Below are 20715 nucleotides of genomic sequence, written 5' to 3'. Positions count from 1 at the left end.
GGTACGGAAAATGAGTGAAATGCTGAAGTTGAGATAACAAAATGAGAAACTATGAGAGTATTCTGATGATCAATGGAAACAATCATTCGTGTACTCAAACCATGCTATACACATCCAAATATATTCTGAATTGTAATCAAAAGTGTACACAAATTGAGGTTTACACCTTACACTCCACAACACAAATCCAGCAACACTGAAGCCTTATAGTGTCCAATGTAATCTGCTAGTTCAACACATACTATTGAGTGACGCTGGATATTTTCCTGGGCTTCATATCTGAAATAAACTTGCTGAACCATTTAAAAAAAAACTAGCATTGAATATTGGTTATTATTTACATCTCAACATATTTCATTTAAATAAACCCAAATGAATCCAATCATACAGCTTTTAAGTGACTTTTACCCAACTATTGAATGTTTATTCTTCTTTGGCATTTCCTTGTGGCTGAGGATGTCTCATTCCAGTTCTGTGGGTACAGAGGTAGCTGATGAGACCAATGAAGGATTCACAGACTGCACAACACATGCACAAGATGCCCATATGAAATAAGGGTGGTGGATGGGTGCTGCATGCTAGTTTGCAGTGATATTATACATGAATGTGACTTGCATGTCATTAAGGTTTGGTTGAAGGCATGGAAGATATGGATACTAAATTTGCTGATGATGGAAAAAAGGTAGCAAAGTTGTGAATTAAATTATACAAGACTACAGACACTGTGATTGAAATTTAATACACAAAAGTGCTGGAGAAACTCCTTCACGCAGCATTCATGTTTTTCTGATGGAAAGAAACCAGACGGATTATCAGGTGTTGTTCCTCCAATTTGTGCATGGCCTCTATTTGGCAAATGTGTGCTGCCCAAATACCTCACTAATGCACAACTCCTATACATTTTGAAGGGTGGGAGTAAACCAGAGCAACCAGAGAATACCAACGCGTACACAAGAAGAATGCACAAACTCCTTTCAGAGAGCCCTGGATTCGAACCCAGGTCGCTGGTGCAGTAACAGTGCTGCACTTACAGCGACACTAACCTTGCTGCCCTGTTTTTGAGAAAGAAACAAAGGGCTTTGAGGCCTCTGGAATGGAGAATAGAGATGTAGAAAGATTGGACGTCCATTGTGAAAATGAGATGGTTGAGTTCAGGGAATTGGAAGTTGTTGGAAATGATCGAGGGCATACAAGGCATTGCAAATTTAGGGAGGGAGGGACTGGACTAGAGGGACAAAATGATGATACCAGTTCGGTTGAAAGGAGCACGCAGAAACAATGGGTCTACCGGGACAATTGGGTTTGTGGATCTTGGGTGGAAGATAGAACTGGGTATTGCGCGGTCGGGAAACAATAAGATTTTTCTTTCTGGTTGGAGAAACACCCAGGGTTGTTCCTTCAATTTGTGGGAGGCCTTGGTTGGGCAGTGTACGAGGCCATGGATAGACATGTTGGTGTGGGACTGGTATGTGGACCGGATGCAGTAGATGACTCCATTAGATTCACAAGTGAAGAGTTGCTTGGAAGGACCGTATAGGGCACCAGATGGTGGTTAGGTTGGAGGCGTGGGCATTTTTTTTCTCTTCTACCCTCCCAACTATGATTTCTTATCTGTTTGGCTATGCTCCTCCCCTTCTCCCTCCTTCCTTCATTCCTCTCATTACCCCTCCCCACCTTCTTATTCACACCTGCTTTTTGTCCACTGCCTGACGAAGGGCTGAGGCCTAAAATGTTCGGTACCCTATACTTCCTATAGATGCTCCGTGATCTGCTGAGTTTATCCAGCACTTGTTTATTTCACAACAATCTCAGCATCTGCAGACTTCCCTGTTTAACAAGATGTTGAGTCATTTTAACTTGGTAAATGCAGAATGTTCCCTCTTGTGAGAGAATATGGAACTTGAAAACAATATTTAAAAATCAGCATTCACCCATTTAAGACAGAAATTAAGCACAACTTTGTCTCTCTCACAGGATTGAGAGTCTGAGGAGCTCTCTTACTCAGAGAATGGTGTAAGGAATCTTTTAATATTTTTAAGAAAAGTACACAAAATTCTTCATGAGGAAGGGTATGAAATGTTTCCAAGTCAAGCAGGAACACAGTGTTAAAAATTTCAAGCCTTGATGTCAGTGAATTACAGAATAAGTTGGAGGAACCAAGGGCTTTTACTTCTATTCCAAATGTTCAGATTTATGCTCATAAACAAATGCAAACAAATTCAGCAGGTAATGAAATTTGAGAAGGATGCCCACCCAAGTTAACAGTCAAAATCTTGAGTGAGGATATAAAAGCTATGAACAGTGATTGGAGCTGCTCCCTATAGTTTTGGACGAGTTGTTGCACGCAGAGGACAAATATCCATCATAATTCTTGAATAAAGTCCAAACAGCAATTTGGGAGGCAGTTGAGGACACCCCTGGAGAAAACTTTCCTGTGGCAGAGTTGTGTTGTTACCGCAGTTACATTTGTAGCATTTCAAGTTCAAGTTTCCTATCCTCCAACTGTGCAAGTACAACCCGAAAAAAGTGTTCTCCAGTCCTCGTTACAAAAAAAACACAACCAGACATAAGACACAAAGACATGCGATATATATGCAGCATGCATATTACATACATAAAAATAAAGAATATTGTTTAATAAATAGTAGAATCCTGGAGGGTTTCTCTGAGCAGTCCATCAGTCATTCAGCAGTCTCATGGCTTGTGGGAAGAAACTGTTTCTCACCCTGGTGGTTCTGCCTCTGACAGTCCTGTATCTCTTTCCCAACAGGAGTCGCAGAAAGATGGAATGTGCTGAATTGTAGGGGTTCTCAATGATTTTATGAGTTGTGGTCTGTTATAATTTTTACCTCTTGCCACATGGACTTTGTGTTGCTGATGTCACACAGCCGTCTATGGATCTTCTGTGCACACCCAAACTTTGCCTTCCAGAGTGCATAGGAGAAAACAGCCATCGGTGATATATTGTCTCCTGTCCTGAAGGCAGTATCACAAGCTCTGAGAAGTTCACGGACCTCTCCATTCAACTATGTTTTCTGGTTAGCTCTGGTTGTGAAGCATTTGATCTCAGTGACGCTCTCAATGCTCTTTCTGATGTAGCCAAATATTGAGCTTGTGTACTCCTCAATATTTACATGATCATTGTAGGTGGCTACCTCCCTGAAAAAGCTCCAGTCTATAGTCTCAAGGGGGTGCTATAGTCTCAAAGCTGTGGCCACCCCGAAACCCCCAGGCATTTCCTGATCTCCCTGACAACTGACTTTGATTGTTTTGCCAGCAGTCTGTATGCTGGGGTTAGCAGGACGGATATGTGACCCGAGTACCTAAGGATGGGACGAGGGGCAGCCTTGTATGCGTTGGGGATGTTGGTGTACACCAATTCAGGGTGTTCTCTCCTCTTGTAGCAAAGTTGGCACACTGTTGAAACCGTGGTAGAACTGCTTTCAGATAGGCGTGAAATTGCCAGGTACAATCAAGGCACAATCAGGGTGGAACGTCTGGGATTCGCAGATGGCACTGTAAACCTCCTTCATTGCTTCACCTTCATTCTCCGAAAGCGGAACATCATCTGCAGTAATCAACATGGTCGTGAATTACCTGGGCAAGTAGAAGGGACTACATTTAACCTTAAGTTCTCTATCTCTGTTGAGCAGAATGTCGTTGCAACAGAGACATTTCTTGATGATGTGGTGGCACACCACTAGGCAGGTGAACCGGCCCCGCTTGTGATCCACGCGGCGGGGCAGCCGGCCAAAATGGTGCTGTCGGGGGTTTCCCCTTCTTCTCAGCACAGGGCTCAGAAGTCCGTGCTGGGGGACCACGTGACCCCCGGGTGACGTCAGTGCCCCCCCCAGCACGGTTCTCAGCCAGATCTGGGCTGGGAGTATAAGTCCAGCCCAGCAGCCTGCAATAAATCAGTTCTGCTCACTGAGCTCAACCCGTCTAGTTGTGTGCTATTTCAGTAGCAATGTAGCTGCCGATACAATTGGTGACCCCGACTGGTTCAAACTTCTTTGAACCCATCAAGAGCAAACCTGGGATCAGTGCTATAACCGTCAAGCTGCCTGAATTCTGGGTTCGGGAGCCAGAGACCTCGTTCGGCCACATGGAGGCTCAGTTTCACCTCCGCTAGATTCATCTGACACGACCAAATTCTAACATGTGGTCATTGCCCTGGACCAGGCCACCCCCAAACATGTGCTGCATCTCGTTCAGCACCCAACCGCCGAAGACAAATACGAGACCATCAAGCGAGTGCTCATCAGATCCCTCGGACTATCCAGACGCCAATGTGCCGCTCAGATGCTGCACCTTGATGCCCTGGGGGACTGGTCCCCAATGAAGCTGATGGACGAAATGCTTGCACTCATGAGAGATCACACCAACTACCCACTCTTCGAGCGCATTTTCCTTGACCATCTGCCCAAGGTCATCCGGCCATTACTGGCCCAAGAGAACTTTACCGACCCGAGGAAGGTCACCCAGAAGGCCCAAGAGCTATGGCTCGAGCGCTTCCCGGAGGGCTTGGCAGTCCAGTAGGTCACGAAGCATGGGCATGATCACGCCAAGCCCTGCAGTAGAGCATCCAGCCCCTGCAGGGGCCACAAAGAGCATAACCAGGGGCATGGCATCCGCTCCAGGCCTCTGCTTCTACCACCAGCATTGGGGAGCCAAGGTTCGGAAGTGTCGTCAGCCCTGCTCGTTCCAGGGCAACAACCAGGCCGGCCGCTGTTAATGGCTGCGGCGGCTGGCCAAGGACACAGACTCCTCAACCTGCAGGACTCAGACAGCGACCGGCGCTTCCTCATTGACACTGGAGCCCAGATCAGTGTCATCCCGGCCACGGCCATCGAGACCAGGAAATGACCCTGAGGACATCCCTTCCATGCAGCCAACGCAACAGAGATCCGGACGAATGGAGACAAGACAGTCCACTTCCAGATCGGCTGATGAAAGTTCTTGTGGAGGTTCACCGTCTCGTCCCTTCTGACCGCCATCCTGGGTGCCGACTTCCTCCTCACCCACGGGCTTCTGGTGGACATTTGGGGTAGGCACCTGGTGGACGCCTGTACTTTCCAGGCCGTTCGCCTTGACACCTCCTGCACAGAGCAGCCGCAGATGGCCACGATCAGCACGCCCAGAGACGAGTTCCAGCGAATCCTGGATGAGTTTCCGGCCCTCCTCAATCCACAGTTCTCTGCTGCCTCGCCGCGCTACGGGGTGTTCCACCACATCCCCACCCAGGGGCCACCAGTTCATCCCAAGTCACGCTGGCTCCCGCCTGACAAGCTCCAGGTGGCGAAGGAGGAGTTTTCGCATCTGTTGGAGCTGGTGATCATTCGGTGGCCTTGCTGCTCCACCTGGTCCCGAAAGTCTACAGCAGCTGGCGCACATGCGGCTCTACAAGGTGACAGTTCCTGACCGTTACCCCATCCCTCACATCCAGGACTTTATGGCCAACCTGCATGGTGCGAGTGTTTTCTCCAAGGTTGACCTGGTGCGCGGGTATCCCGGTGCACCCTGAGGACATACCCAAGACAGCCATCATCACCCCCTTCGGCTTGTGCGAATTCCTTCGCATGCCGTTCGGGCTCAAGAACGCCGCTCAGACCTTCCAGCGCCTCATGGACTCAGTGGGCAGAGACTTGGAGTTCATCTTCATTTACTTAGTTGACATCCTCGTTGCCAGCAGGGATCGGGCGCAACACAAGGCCCACCTGCAGATCCTCTTCTCCCGGCTGCCCGACTTCGGGCTCACCATCAACCCGGCCAAGTGCCAGTTTGGGAAACAGTCCATGCAGTTCCTGGGCCATACCATCACGGCCGAGGGAGCCACGGTCACTGCTACGAAGGTTGCCACTATCAAGGAGTTCCCACGTCCAGACAATCTCAAGGGTCTGCAGGAGTTCACGGGTATGGTCAACTTCTACAACTAATTCATCCCAGGAGCTGTGCACATCATGCAGCCGCTATTCGCCCTCATCACAGCCAAGCACAAAACGCTCACCTGGACCCTAGAGGCCTGCAGTGCATTCGAGGCCACCAAGGACCTCCTCGCGAAGGCTACCATGCTCGCCCACCCGCACACCGACCTACATATGGCACTCTCCATCGATGCCTCTGCCACAGCCGTCGGCGCTGTCCTGGAGCAGCAGGTGAACGGACAATGAAAGCCGCTGGCATTCTTCAACCAACTTCTCCGCCCACCAGAGGGGAAGTATAGTGAGTTTGACTGAGAGTTACTGGGCATGTACTTGGCGGTGTGGCATTTCGCTATTTTTTGGAGGGGAGGACTTTTATCATCTTCACTGACCACAAATCCCTCACCAGGCACTCGTGATGGCAAAGGATCCCTGGTCGACCCCCCAGCAGCATCACCTTTCCTTCATGTCGGAGTTTACCACCGACATTCAGCACAAGGCGCACTGACGCCCGGCCTTGACTTCAACCAGCTCGCCCGGGACCAGAAGTCCGACAAGAGATGCAAGCCTTCAGGACTATCATCATGGTTCCGAGACTTCCCGACTCCGAGCGGCGGAAGCACCGTCCTGTGCAATGTCTCCATGGGCATGCTGCGGCCAGTGGTTCCCCAGCAGTGGCGCAAGCAAGTCTTCCATTGCATCCACGACCTTTCGCACCTGTCCATCAGGTCCACGGTCCGGATGGTGGCAAAGCGATTCGTCTGGCATGGGCTGCGGAAGCAGATCGCGGGCTGGGCCAGAACATGCACCCTTTGCCAAATGTCCAAGGCATACAGACACACCTGGGCGCCTGTACAAGAGTTCGAGCACGTTCGGAAACGGTTCAGCCACATTCACGTGGACATAGTCGGGCCCTTACCCATTTCCTGGGGCAACTGTTACCTGTTCATGGTGGTGGACCGCACCACTTGTTGGCCCGAGGCGATCCCGATGCCGGACGTCTCCACAGACTCCTGCTCCCAAATGCTGTTGCACTGTTAGGTCGCCCGGTTCAGCGTTCTGAATCACCTCACCAGCGATCGGGGCGCCAAGTTCACCTTTGCGCTCTGGGCACAGCTCGCCAACAGGTTGTGGATCGAGCTACACCGCACCACGGCCTATCACCCACAGGCCAATGGGCTGGTCGAGCGTCTGCACCACCACCTTAAGTCGGCACTTATGGCCCGCCTCACCGGTCCTGATTGGGTGCTCCTGGGCATCCGCTCCACGTCCAAGGAGCATCTGCAGGTGTCATCAGCTGAGCTGGTCTACGGTGCACCGCTGGCACTTCCTGGTGAGTTCATCAACGCGCCTCACAACTCTCAGCCGTTACCGCACGAGCTGCTTCTCCACCTCCAGGCCCGCTTGGACTTCTTCGCACCCCCACTGCCGCCCAGACATAGCACACGGCCATCTCACGTCCCCACCGAGCTGCCTTCCACAGAGTACGTCTTTATTCGGCAGGGCCCACCCATGGCATCTCTCCAGAGACCTTACGAGGGGCCTTACAAGGTTGTCCAGCGTTCAGGGTCTACGTTCACGCTGGACATCGGCGGGAACTGTTTACTGTGGACAGGCTGAAGCCAGCGCACCTGGACCCCACTGTACCAGTGATTGTGGCCCAGCCCAAGAAGCAAGGCTGCCCAGCTAAAAAGGACATTAGCGCCGGTTCTGAGGGGAGCTATGTGGCAGCACACCACTAGGCAGGCGAACCGGCCCCGCTTGTAATCCATGCGACGGGGCAGCCGGCCAAAATGGCGCCGTTGGGGGTTTCCCCTTTTTCTCAGCACAGGGCTCAGAATCCCGTGCTTGGGGACCACATGATACCTGGGTGACGTCAGCGCCCCCCCCCCCCAAGGTGGTTCTCAGCGAGGTCCGGGCTGGGGGTATAAGTCCAGCCCAGCAGCCTACAATAAATCAGTTCTGCTCACTGAGCTCAACCCATCTGGTTGCGTGTTCTTTCAGTAGCAGTGTAGCTGCTGCAACAGTGACAGGTATAAATTTGTTCTCTCTCAGATCTCCAGAAGAGGGAGGTGGGCTGTGTTTTTTTAGTAGAAGTTTCTCACAGCCAAATTTTATTACTTCACCAGAGATCCCATCTGCTCCAAAGATCTTTTTTTTTTAAAAAAAAAGCTGCCATATGTCCATTTTTGGCTTAATTTGGTGTGTTAGAAAAATAGGACTAAGGAAGTTGCTATGGGATGGAGTGAAGGATGCCTATATCAAAAAGCTGCAGTTGAGGAAGTCTTCAGAGTTCCTTTCCATCTTGAAAGGTTTGATATTCTTATAATTACAGCAGAAATACAACTTCTTGGAATAAGTCAAGTAGGTGATTATGAACAAAGGGCGAGAGTAACAGAGAGTGGGAAAGTTAAAGGCCGAGAACATGGATTGGAAATCAAACATGGATAGGACAGTGGCGGATGCTAGAGTGTGGCTGGAATGTGGACAGGTGAGCATGCCTTGGAACTTGGGTAAGAATGGTAAGTACCGCAATTGAAGAGAGACAGGACATGCCTAGATACTTGAGTGCCAGTGAGAAGTGGGGGTGGGTTACAGGAATGGAGTCTGAGGAATAAGGGCCTGAGGAGTCAAAGGTAATGTTGGTGGGAGTGCCCATTTGTGTTTGTGTGTGAAAGCAAAAAGATGAGTAAAAATGTATTCATACGCATGTGCTGAAAGGTACCTACATGTATACGTATTATAATACATTAAATTAGCATTAATTTCCTTGTACCAGTAACTGATTCCCAATCATTCTGGTCCACTTGCCTTCATATTAAAGTGATTATAAAATTTATGCAGTAACTGGTGTGCAAAAGCTACTTCATGTGAAAAGGAATCACAGAGTGGCAAAGCCTACTCCATATCAAGTTCAAGATACGCAATGTTACTGTCAGGGCCCTCAAGGATAGCCCCAATGTCACTTTGCTGTTATAGTGTAGAAACTCACAAGACATCACTGGTCTGTGGAAGACACTTTTAAGCAAATGCTGTTAGCAAAAATGTTATTTTACCTGTGCCAAGTCCACTTGTAACAGCTCCATCATTAATTCCTCCTGTCGCAGTCACAGCATTGATGGGAGTATTGTGAGGAGCCAAACTAGGCAAAAACAGACAGCTGAGAAGAAAAAGCAGAGCAATTATAAATTCAAAGATATCAAAAGAAATGAAAATGACAACAATGCTACAATATAAAAAATGGTGGTGCTGCCAGAGCTGTTGTAACGGCAGTGCTACCACTGGTGTGGACCAACAGAGAGCAGGGAGAGGAGACACAGCGGTCCCCCGCGGAGTCCAACTCTCCAATCTGACTGCCGTCAGCTCCGTACAGCCTTTCAATAGCCAGTTAAACGAGCTGTCAGTAGTTTTATTTAAAATCCCATGACCATGGGGTCAGGATCCAAGATGGTAGGGCCTACGATCAGCAGGAGCCTGAGGGGTTCCAGACTCCAGGGAAGTAGAGGAGTGGTGCAGGGCACCAGAAAAAAGGGAGATCAATTCTTATCTGAGAAGGAGAAGCAGAGGAGATGACCCATGGGATGGTGACCTGTGAGAGGAGGTTCTGTGGGTGAAGGACCCACATGCAGCAGGGTGCTGGTGACTCAGGGCGAGGAACCCACACAGGGTGTGCGGATTGCTGGAGATTGGGTTGAAACTGGCTTAAGAGGTGCCAGGTATTGGAACTGGGATGCGGGAGGGTGCCGCGGGCACTGCAGGGTTCTTAATCATATCGGAGGTTCTCATTTGGAGCTTGGGTTGCTGATGGTTTGGTCTGAACTCTGTGTGGCTGTGAAGGCTGCAGAAGTTCTGGGGCAAATCCATGTGACTCTGGAGGAACTAATTTTTGCTTCTCTTTAACTGTAAGAGGCGCTTCAGGAAATTTCTGCTGATGGCGAATCTGTCTGACTTACAGCAGAAGAAAGCAACTTTGTGTAATGTGACACTTTTTAATTACATGACAATAAATTGAATCTTGAAAATAATAAACCAAAAATTATGGATTAAAATAATTGAGAGGACATAGGATGAATGCCCAATGCAATTTTGTTTTAAATGACAGCAGCATTCTCAGGCAGATCAAAGTGATTGTCCATTGACCAAGATTCTTCAAATTTTGATTTCAAGTAAAGCATCAGAGAAAAGAGTCAGTGATTAAATTTGTTTATTTTAATTACAAGAATAACTAGCAGTTTAACAAAGCTAGAAAAAGGTTGTTCAGTACATGCAGACCTCTGTACACAATAATTCAGATAAATAATTACTGTACAAACAACCAACTATTTTATGTACTGTAGCTCGTAATGTCATCTTTCAATGAATATATCATTAAAACAGGCAAATAAAATATACAAACTAACCAGAAGAACCAATAGTGGCTTTAGAAACAATGAGAAATTATTCTGGACCTATCAATAAAAAATTGAAAAATAATTTTGAGATTCACCAAGTTTATTTGTGAATCATTTAGTTATGGACAAATTCTCCAATTATCCACCAGTCCTTATCTACTAATATCCTCCTTAGTATTTATCAACAAAAAGAAAATGGTGGTCCTCTAGCCTTTTCCTGTCCTGTGCATTGGCACCTCCATACTAGACAATGATGCAACCAATCAGAATGTTCTCCATGGTACACCTATAAAAATTTGCATGAGTCTTTAGTGAGATATCAAATCTCCTCAAACTCCTCATGATGTATAGCCACTGATAAGACTTCTTTGTGATTGCATCAACATGGAGGTCCCAGGACACAATTTTAAGTTCTTGATCCCTTCAACTGCTGACCCCTCGATGAGGACAAGTTAATGTTCTCCTGATATTTCTGTCTCCTTTTAGAGCCAAAAACAACTCCCCCTCCCCACCCACCACCCCCGTATAATTTCTCACGTTTTCTTTCTCTTGTCCTCTTATATCCAATTAAGAACTTTTGTGTGTTGGTCTGTATTCCTTCCCCTGCCATTCTTCCCTTTTCACCCCTTAATATAGATGCCTGCCTATTTAATATAGATGCCTACCTATTTTTTTTGATAATACCCAAAGGAAGGGCTCAGGCCCAAAATGTCATTAATACATCTTTATCTCCTGCTGAATTCCTCCATCATTTCTGTGTATTATGACATCACAGAGCCTGCAGGCATTTGTGTTTCACTTCAATTTTCAGTAGCTTCTTCCCCTCCTTATATTCTCTTTCCTCTATGGCTTCATTACTGTATTCAATTCCTTTTCCACACTCTCACTATCACCTACACCTTCCTTTGTCTTAGTAGAGTGCAACTTTCTCAACCCTCTGTCTATATTTTTTTTTCTTCAAGATTAACAAACCATCTATTACTCACCCAAATCCTTCCAGATTTGTGTCAAACTCCACAAACGCAGGGGTGACTGATGAACCATGCAGTCTGATATCATGTGGTGTTGTCATGGAAACTAAGCATTTCACCCTGGTCAGCGGAACTGTGCTTCCTTCTGCCCCTTTCAGCAAGCTTTTGCTAATTTTGTAGTGACTGTTGTCTTCATTCAAGGTGAATACATTATCTGGGCCAAATCCATCCATTATACTACCTAGGATGTAAGATATTTAAATCAAGGGTTAATAAATACATGAAGCAAGGCTAAGGACATTACAATAGAAAAAGAGAACTACTTTTCACTTAGATGCAATTTAAATATATAATCCTTTTACATTACATTTCTCATCATTCTGTTATATCAAAGGGAAGTAAAGAAACCAGGATCAAAAATAATAGAATCAGAAGTGTGCAGCATAGAAACAGGTCCCTCAGCCCAACTCATCCATGCTAAAGTTGCCCACCTGAGCTGGTCCAATTTTCCTGTATTTGGCCCATATCCCTCTGAACCCTATCTATCCATGTATCTTCCTAGATATCTTTTAAATGTAGCTGTACCTTCCTCTGGCAGCTCATTGCATTATACATGGTTCTGGTCACCCAGGAAATATATTACAAAGCTGAAAAGGGTGCAGAAGAGACACAGGAATGTTACCAGGACTGATAGGCTTGAATTATAAAGAGAGCCTAGGACTTTTCTCCTCGAGCGTTGGAGGTTGAGGGGTGGGAGGCTTAAAAATCATGATATAGTTCTAACTTTTTCCCCCAGGGTCAAAGAATCTAAAACTAGAAGGCATAGTTTTAGGAGGGGGAAAGACTTGAATAGAACTCAGGGGAAGTGGGGAGAAGGTTTAGAGCAGTGGTTCTCAACGCTCTCTTCCCACTCACATATCACCCTAAGCAATCCCTTACTAATCACAGAGCACCGATGGCATAGGGATTACTTAAAGTAGTATGTGAGTGGAAAGAAAAAGGTTGAGAACCACTGGTTTAGAGGAATAAAGGCTGAACACAGACAAATTGGACTAGCTTGGCTAGGAAACATGGTCAGCATTAACAAGTTGAGCTGAAGGAGCTGTTTCCATGCTGTAAAATCTTTTAATCAAGGCATATACCCATCACCCTTTGTGTGGGGAGGAAAAAAACTACCTCTCAGGTCCCCTTTAAATTTTAGAGAAACATGAGATGCAGATAATGGAATCTTGAGCAGATAAAGGATGTCTGGAGGGACTCTGATGGTCAGTCAGCATCTATAGTTTGTGGTCCATGGTCCATGTTTCAGGTCTAGACCCTTTTTCAAGACAACAGGGAAGAGGGTCTATTACACATGTAAAGGGGAAATAAATCTGGGGGAAAAAAAAAAACTACCTCTCAGGTCCCCTTTAAATTTTAGAGAAAAATGAGATGCAGATAATGGAATCTTGAGCAGATAAAGGATGTCTGGAGGGACTCTGATGGTCAGTCAGCATACATAGTTTGTGGTCCATGGTCCATGTTTCAGGTCTAGACCCTTTTTCAAGACAACAGGGAAGAGGGTCTATTACACATGTAAAGGGGAAATAAATCTGGGGCAGGGACCTTGAGGTGACAGAAGATGTGTGATACTACATTCAGTGCATTCCTCTATATTCTAGAGACAGAGTGCAGAGTGGGTGACTGCTTTGCTGAACATCTATGCTCTGCAGGTCTAAATTTGAGCTTCCTGTAGCTAATCTTTTCAATTCCCTCAACCATTTCTACAATGTTCTATTCTTGGCCTCATCTAGGGTGAGGCGAAACACAAAGCTGAAGAACAACACATATTGTTCTCCTGGCCAGCCTTGAACCTAGCAGCATGAACCTTGATTTTTCTAATTTTAGGTAACTCAACCCTCATCTGATTCCACTGTTTCTATCTCCTCTTTACCTATTCTTATAAAATAAACCCACCTCCAAACTTTCCTTTCCCTCACTTCTGTGAGGTTTCTCCATCCATCTGTCTATCAATGGGCTAATTGGCCCACTTCTGCCCTGAGATCTCATGATCTCTCCTTGTTTTATCATCTCCAGCTTCTTTCTCACTTGTATATACACAATATCACCCCTTCTCTCATCTCAATAAAGGGTTCATGCCAAAATGTTGACTGACCATTTCTACCCATGGATGCTGTCTGATTTGCTGACTTCAATTTAATTTAATCATACAGCACAGTAAGAGGCCCTTTTGGCCCACAAGCCTATACCGCCCAACTACACCCAAATGACCTACAGCCCTTGTACATTTTTTGAAGGGTGGGAGGAAACCGGAGGCTCCAGGGAAAACACTCACATAGAACGTACAAATTCCTTACAGACAGCGCAGGATTTGAACCCTAATCATGATTGTTGGTATTATAACAGTGTTGCGCTAACCACTACGTTAAAAGTGCCACCCTGCTCCTCCAGAAATTCTTTGTATGCCCATTTAAATTTCAACCCACTCAAGAAGACTGACCATTTGCATTTTCTCTGCCCGTCATGATTTTATACATCTTTATAAGGTCACCTTTCAGCCTCCTACGCTTCAGGCAAAATAGATCCAGCCTATCTAGTCTCATTTTTTAAAATTAATCTGTGCAATGCAGCAACACCCTTGTGAACCTTCTCGACATTTCTATATAGGCAAGAATTGTGCACGATGTTCCAAGTGTAGTCTCACCAACTTGTATAGCTCAAACAAGATGTACTCGATGTCCTGACCAAAGAAGGAAAGAATGCCAAATGTTTTCCACACCAATGTACTTTCAAAGAGCTTCTCCTTGGTCTCTGTATTCTACCAGAGTCTCCTGGGTGAAACTATTTACTGTGCAAGTTCTGTCCTGTTTAAATTTCCAAACTACAACACTGCATTTTTCCAGGTTAAATTCCATCCACCATTCCTTGGCCCACTTTGATTGAGATCCTGTTGTAATCTTGGATAATCTTCATAATGGAACAGTATAATCCCAATTTTGATTTCACCCGCAAACCTACTAACTAGATCACCTACATTCACATCCAAATCGTTTATATAGATAACAAACAGGGGAGTCAGCATGGATCCCTGCGATATTCCACAGGTGTCAGACTTGCAATCTAATGATTGTCATTTGTTTCCTTCTACCCAAGCCAATTTTGTATCCATTGGCTAGCTCACCTTGGATTTCATATGATCTAGTCTTTTGGACATAACTATTATGCCAGGTTCTTATCAAAAACCTTACTAAGTCCAGCACTACCATGCCATTGTTAAACTTCTTGGTAACTTCAAAAAGTGCAATTAATTTCGTGAAACACGTTTCTATGCACAAAGCCACGCTGAATATTCCTAACAGTCTTTGCCTTTCCAATTGTTACCAACCCACTTTTTTTGCAATGTGGATATATTCTAGAACAACACTATTCCTTCCTCAAGATTCCATGACTTTATTTGTTACATACACAGGAGAAGCAATCATTTAAGACTTCATCTACTTCCCATGGCTCAAAGCGACCTATTCACTTCCAGTTACACTTTTATTCATATTATAATTTTGGGGGGGGGGGGTTCATCTGATTTATCCAGTGTACTTCTACATCCAATATACTCCTCATGGGATGTGCTTGATCCAACTAACCATATCTGACATGTCTTCTTCATTATCCTGACCCAAACCTCCATATCCCTCTTCTGCCATGGCTCCCTACTGCCAGCTTTGCCCTTCACTATAGTAGAAAAATGTTGGATGTGAATTCTCATTTCACTTCAAAAGCCTTCCACTTGCCGGGCATCCCTTTACCTGCCAACAATCTCTTCAAACTTTGCAAGTTCCTTGATCATATCAAATTTAGGACATGCTTCCTCATTGGCATTTAGCTATTGGTCAAGTCTCACTTCCCAACAAGTGGCTAAAAGTTCTTTCTCCAGAAGGACCATGCACACATTGGTGGAAGAGAAAACATTCCTCGACATAAATGTTGTCTCATCCAATCCCTTAATACCACAGTAGTCCCAGTCAATATTAAGGCCGTTTCAACTATTTTATAGCTATCTGTTATCTACCTTTAATTCCTTCCTTTAATTGCCTAAAATACAATCATACAAAAGTGGCATTCCCTTCTCATTTCAAAATTCTATCCATATAGCCTCATTGTATGTTCCCAAGGAATATCCCAAGTTCTACTGTGATGCTTTCCCCAATCAAAACCACAACTCTCCCTCCTCTCTTACCTCCACTGTGCCTGTAGCATCTATAGCCTGGAACCCTAAGCTGGCAGTCTTGGCCATCTCTCAACAATGTTTCTGTATTAGCTGTAATATTCTCATTCCATGTGCCTATCCATGCCCTGATTTCATTTTCTTTACCTATCAGTCTTCTTACAATAAAATTAATGCAGTTTTCTCACTCCTGTCCCTGGCCATCCTGCTTTCTAGACATGCTTTAATTTCTGTATTTACCTTAATTTTCTCATCTACCATGCAATTACTTAGAGTCCCATCCCAAGGTCAGACTAGTTCAAACCCTACCAAGTAGCTCTTGCATATCTCTCCATCACTTCCAGTTTAGGTTCAACATATCACTCTTGAACAGGTTACTTCTGCCCAAGAATGTTCATAAACCTAAATCTCTCCCTCCTGCTTCTCAGCCATATATTCAACTGGCTCATTGTTTTTATTATAATTTTCACTGGCTCAAGCCACCAGGAGTAATCCAGAGATCACCAGAACATATAGGAAAAAAATAAATTCACTAATTGACAAATGAATCAAATCAACATTACAGAAGTCCAAAATTTACATTGCATCTTCCACATTCCAGAAGGTTATACCTAACTCATGATGAAATGGTGTGATTAAGCCCACAGCACAAAAATGTGTTATAGAAGCAGTTTTTGGGGTATCATATATGTAAATGTATGCTGATTTTTAGGCTACATGTCATAACTCATAAGAAACAGAACCTTATTTCAGAAATACCTGTTCTAGTCACTTATTTGTTGAAAAAGGAATATAGTTTACAACTTGAACATTGCTTACTGTGTGGTTGATAGTGAAGGAGAAAGCTGTAAAGGGCAAAAAGGTATCAATGGACTGGCCATATCTAAAGAAGAAAAACAGTTTATTTGTGAAGGACTAATATGTCTGGGGAATACACAATAAATAGCATGATGTTGCGAAATGTAGAGGAACCAAGAGAGCCTGAAATGTATGTTCATAGATTATTAAAGAAGTCTTCGAAGCAAATAAAAATAGATAAGTCACAATCCTTTATTTTGACAAGGAACAGTGTACAAGATTAGGGAAGTAATGCAAAAAATGAAAAAAAAAGGTCATGATATGACTAGTGCAGAGTTATGGACATATGACAGAAAAAAATCTGATACCACCAAAATAATCTCTGAAGTGATTTATGACTTGAGGAATTTTGCTTTGAGGAAACTGAATTTTTTCCCCCCAAGGAAAAATTGGAATTGCAGGGAGATTACAGTAGTTAAAATATATGTATACAGTATGTATGTAATTTACATATTTTAGCTAAATTACTCTGCAGTGTATAAAAAAAACTATGCACAGAAAGCACTTACATTTGCTCAATGGAAACAAAAGATTTAATGGAAGGATAAGAAGTGTTAATATTCTGGAAGCATGTTCCATACATGCACCACCTAAGTGTGTGCAAACCTTGCTCCTCAGGGCCCCTTTAAATCTTTCCCCTCTCCTTAAACTTAATGCTTCCCAGTTTTGGACTCCTCTATCACAGGAAAAATATTATTTACCCTGTCTAAGTCCCTCACAACGTTATAACCTTTAACTTCACCCCTCAACTTCCTTCACTCTATGGAAAACTGTCCACACCAATCAAATCTCTCCTTAAAGCTTAAGCTCTCCAGTCCAGAAAACATACCTCCTAACCTTTTCTGCATCATCTCTAGCCGAATAACATCTTTCCAATGGTATTGTGATCAGAATGTACACAACACTCCAAGTGCACCATAACCAATGATTGTAACATGTCATCCCATTTTCAAAATCAAAGTCCCAGCTGATAAAACAATTCCTTCTTCACCACTCTACCTGTGTCACACTTTTAGGATTAATGTAGTTGTACTCCTACGCCTTGTCGTTCAATAACACAACCCAGTGTTATGCCCTGGCCTGGTTTAACTTCCCAAAATACATAATTTTGCACCTCTGCATAAATCCGCCATTCCTCACTCCACTTTGCTGATAGATCTATATCCGGTTATAACCTTCGACAACCTTCTTCACTAGCCTCTATGCCACCAATTTTGGTGTCATCTATAAAACTTACTAATCACACCACCTACATTCTCATCTAGATCAATTTTATGATGAACATTAAAGAACCCAGCACTGATCCCTGCGGCATACTACAGTTGTCTAATCTGAAAAGCAACCTTCCACTATCACCTCCTACCAATGTACTAACTCATCTTAGATCCCATGTATTTTATTCTTTTGGACAGTTGACCACACAAATCCTTGTCCAAGTTCTTGCTCAAATCTGTGCATCAATGTTCAGTGCCCTGCTCTTACCAATCCTCTTTGTCACCGATTCAAAGAATATAATCAAATATGTGAGTAGTGATCTCCAATGAGATGCAAATGGAAATAACTCCTGGCTCTTGGAATCCCTTTCAGCAATTCTATGACTGATGCAAGACTCACTGCCTGTAGTACCTGGCTGGTCCTTGCAGCCTTTAAATAAAGGCACAACATTAGCCATCTTCTAGTCTGACGATCCCACATCCATAATTAATGAAGACACAAAATCTCTGCCAGACCCCCAGCAACATCCTCCTTTGCTTTCCATAATTTCCTAGGATACAGGCCCTGGAGAATGATCCAACGTTATAAGCTTCCACGCAGCTAATAAATCCTCCTCTCAAAATTGATATGTTTCAAGAATCTCTTCCCTCAACTCAGTTTGCTCCCACATCCTTTTCATTGGTAAATACAGATCAGAATGATTAATTTAAGACCTCACCAACCTCCCAGGGTTCCACCTAACCACACTGATCCTTAAGGGACCCATTTTCTCCCTATTTACCCTTTGCTCTTAATATACTGACAGAATCTCAGTATTCACCTTTACTTACATGTCAGGGATATCATATATCTTGTTTTTGCCCTAATTTCCTTCTGGTACACTCCTAAGTTCCTTATACTCAAAGGTTTTGCTTGTTGCCTGCTCCCTTTATCTGACATTTTTCCCCTCTTTCCTGAATAGTGCCTCAATATTTGTTGTCACCTATGGTTCTCCATTCCTGCTTGCCTTGTCCTTCACTCCAACAGCAATAAACTCTTCCTATTTCACGTTTTAAAGCCTTCCACTGTAGGTATTACTTTACTTGCTGACAGCCTCTCCTAATCAACCTTCCAGTCATGTCATGAAAATTAGCCTTGTCCAAATAAAAAAGTTAAACTTGTGGACATGTTCAATTCTTTTTCATAAATATCTTGAAATGCTTCTTTTTCTTCAGGTAAAAGCCTGGAACTCATTGGATCAGCAAGTGGTAGAAGCATAAATCTTTTCTCCATTTATTAAGTAGACAGATTAGAATGTAACTAGTTTTAAAAATTTTTTAGACAATCGACATGCTAACGCGGCCTCCAGCCCATGAACCTATGCCCCCCAGATACACTAATTAATCTACAATCCCTGTTTCAGGGAAGGAGGAAACCAAAGCAGTCAAGTGGAGAACATACAAACTCCTTACAAACAGTGCCAGATTCAAACCCGGGCCACTGGCGCTGTAATACCGTTGTGTTAACCATTATGCTAACTGTACCATCCACATTTGTAATATCCTTTAGGGAAACAAATTTTTAAATTTAAGTTTAAACATACTGCATTTCAGCCCACAAGTCCATGCCACCCAATTAACCTACACTACACCACCCCCACCCCCACCCGCCCCCAGGACATTTTGAACTGTGGAGGAAACTAGAGCTCCTGGAGGAAACCCACACAGACTTGGGGAGAACATACACACTCCTTACAGTGTGGGTTAGAACCCTGGTCCCAATCGCTGGCGCTGTAACAGCGTTGCACTAACTGCTACGCTAACCATGCCATCCTAAATATCTGTTACCCACACTATTTAGTTCCAATACACGTGGTTGTCTTTTAACATCCTCAGAGGAACAGCTGAAAGGCACTAAATGTGGAACGCAAAGCCCAGGATTTTTTTTTTGTAACCTACTAGTTATTTCAAATACCTTGCTACTCAAATTAAATTTGAAAACTATTCAAGTTCTGCATTAGATTTTACAGTTTTTATATACCATACAGCATACCTCTCATATCTGCTTCATAACTTAAAGAACTTGGCTTGTGGACCCTATACACATTTATCAGTCTCTTATCCCAGGCCCCACAATTCAATGGGTTACCAAGACGGAGAAACTCCCTGAAAACAATCAATACAAATATAATCAATATCAACAGAAAGTAACAATAAACATTGAAAAGATGTCAATTATTTAAATATAGTATTTTATCATTTTACAGCAAAAAACTGTTGGAACTTTTTCTTATCATAAACAACCCGCACCCTCTTTGCAAATCTTATAAATTCCTTTAGGTTGTGGCAAATAGTGTAATATATACAATTAAATAATTTCCTAACTGGACTGATTATTATCAAAGAACACAGGAGGCAATTTATTTCCATCAATATCCTTTTGAAAAATTAAGTATATGATAATTGAGTGGCCAACTATCATAGGGAAAGGGTATTTAAGATCAGCGTACATGAAGCAAACTGTTAATCTCCTACAAAAAGCATGCTGACATATTGTTTCATGCTCATGACAGCCTTTGGAAACCTGGGAATAACAATGGAAACTGGAGCAACTATCAAGTATAAGGTTTACACATTTTTATTCATTTAAATATCAAAACAGAGCTTAATGACTCCTTGAAGATACTTTTAATTTATCTAAAAATATTGTGATTAAAAACTGCATTAACACAGCCCACTACATCTCCCAACATCACTGTGGAGGAAGTTGTTAGTGGATTCCAAACACAATCATCATGGATTTGTAAGTACATTTTACAGACAGTATGTATACTTCCTACCTAAGGACCATTGGATCGAGTGACTGTGAGGCTAATCGCTCAAACATCCTTTGGAGCGGTGGGTGCAGAGGATGGTCTTCATCAGACAGAGCAGAACTACATCGTTGTAAAAGCCGTGCGTGAAGCCCTGCATCACACATTACTTGCTGATTTCTTTCCGAAAGGATAAGTGATTGCAAAATATTAGCCACTGCAAACTGAAGGGCTAATGCATGCTAGGAAAGAAATATTTAAAATATAGGTTACAAATCATCCAATTCATCTCCTTACATATGTCTACACAATGAGCAGAATCAAACTACTAATGGTTGAGGATTTG

General features: G+C 43.9%; 1 protein-coding gene across 6 annotated transcripts in view; it reads right to left on the bottom strand.

Annotated features, from left to right (window-relative positions):
* wdfy3 (WD repeat and FYVE domain containing 3) overlaps positions 1-20715 on the bottom strand; it is a 444121-nt gene that overhangs the window by 266710 nt on the left and 156696 nt on the right. For all 6 annotated transcript variants that reach the window (XM_069926060.1, XM_069926059.1, XM_069926063.1 and 3 more), the window contains 4 exons: positions 20397-20611; positions 19610-19722; positions 11299-11524; positions 8978-9081 (listed from right to left, as the gene is read on the bottom strand). In XM_069926060.1, the coding sequence (XP_069782161.1) occupies positions 8978-9081; positions 11299-11524; positions 19610-19722; positions 20397-20611 (658 nt within the window). The remainder of the gene's footprint in view (positions 1-8977; positions 9082-11298; positions 11525-19609; positions 19723-20396; positions 20612-20715) is intronic.

This window comes from Narcine bancroftii, chromosome 3 (genome assembly GCF_036971445.1).
Source record: "Narcine bancroftii isolate sNarBan1 chromosome 3, sNarBan1.hap1, whole genome shotgun sequence".
In the NCBI taxonomy this organism is placed as follows: Eukaryota; Metazoa; Chordata; class Chondrichthyes; order Torpediniformes; family Narcinidae; genus Narcine; species Narcine bancroftii.
This window is presented reverse-complemented; position numbering and strand designations above follow the sequence as displayed.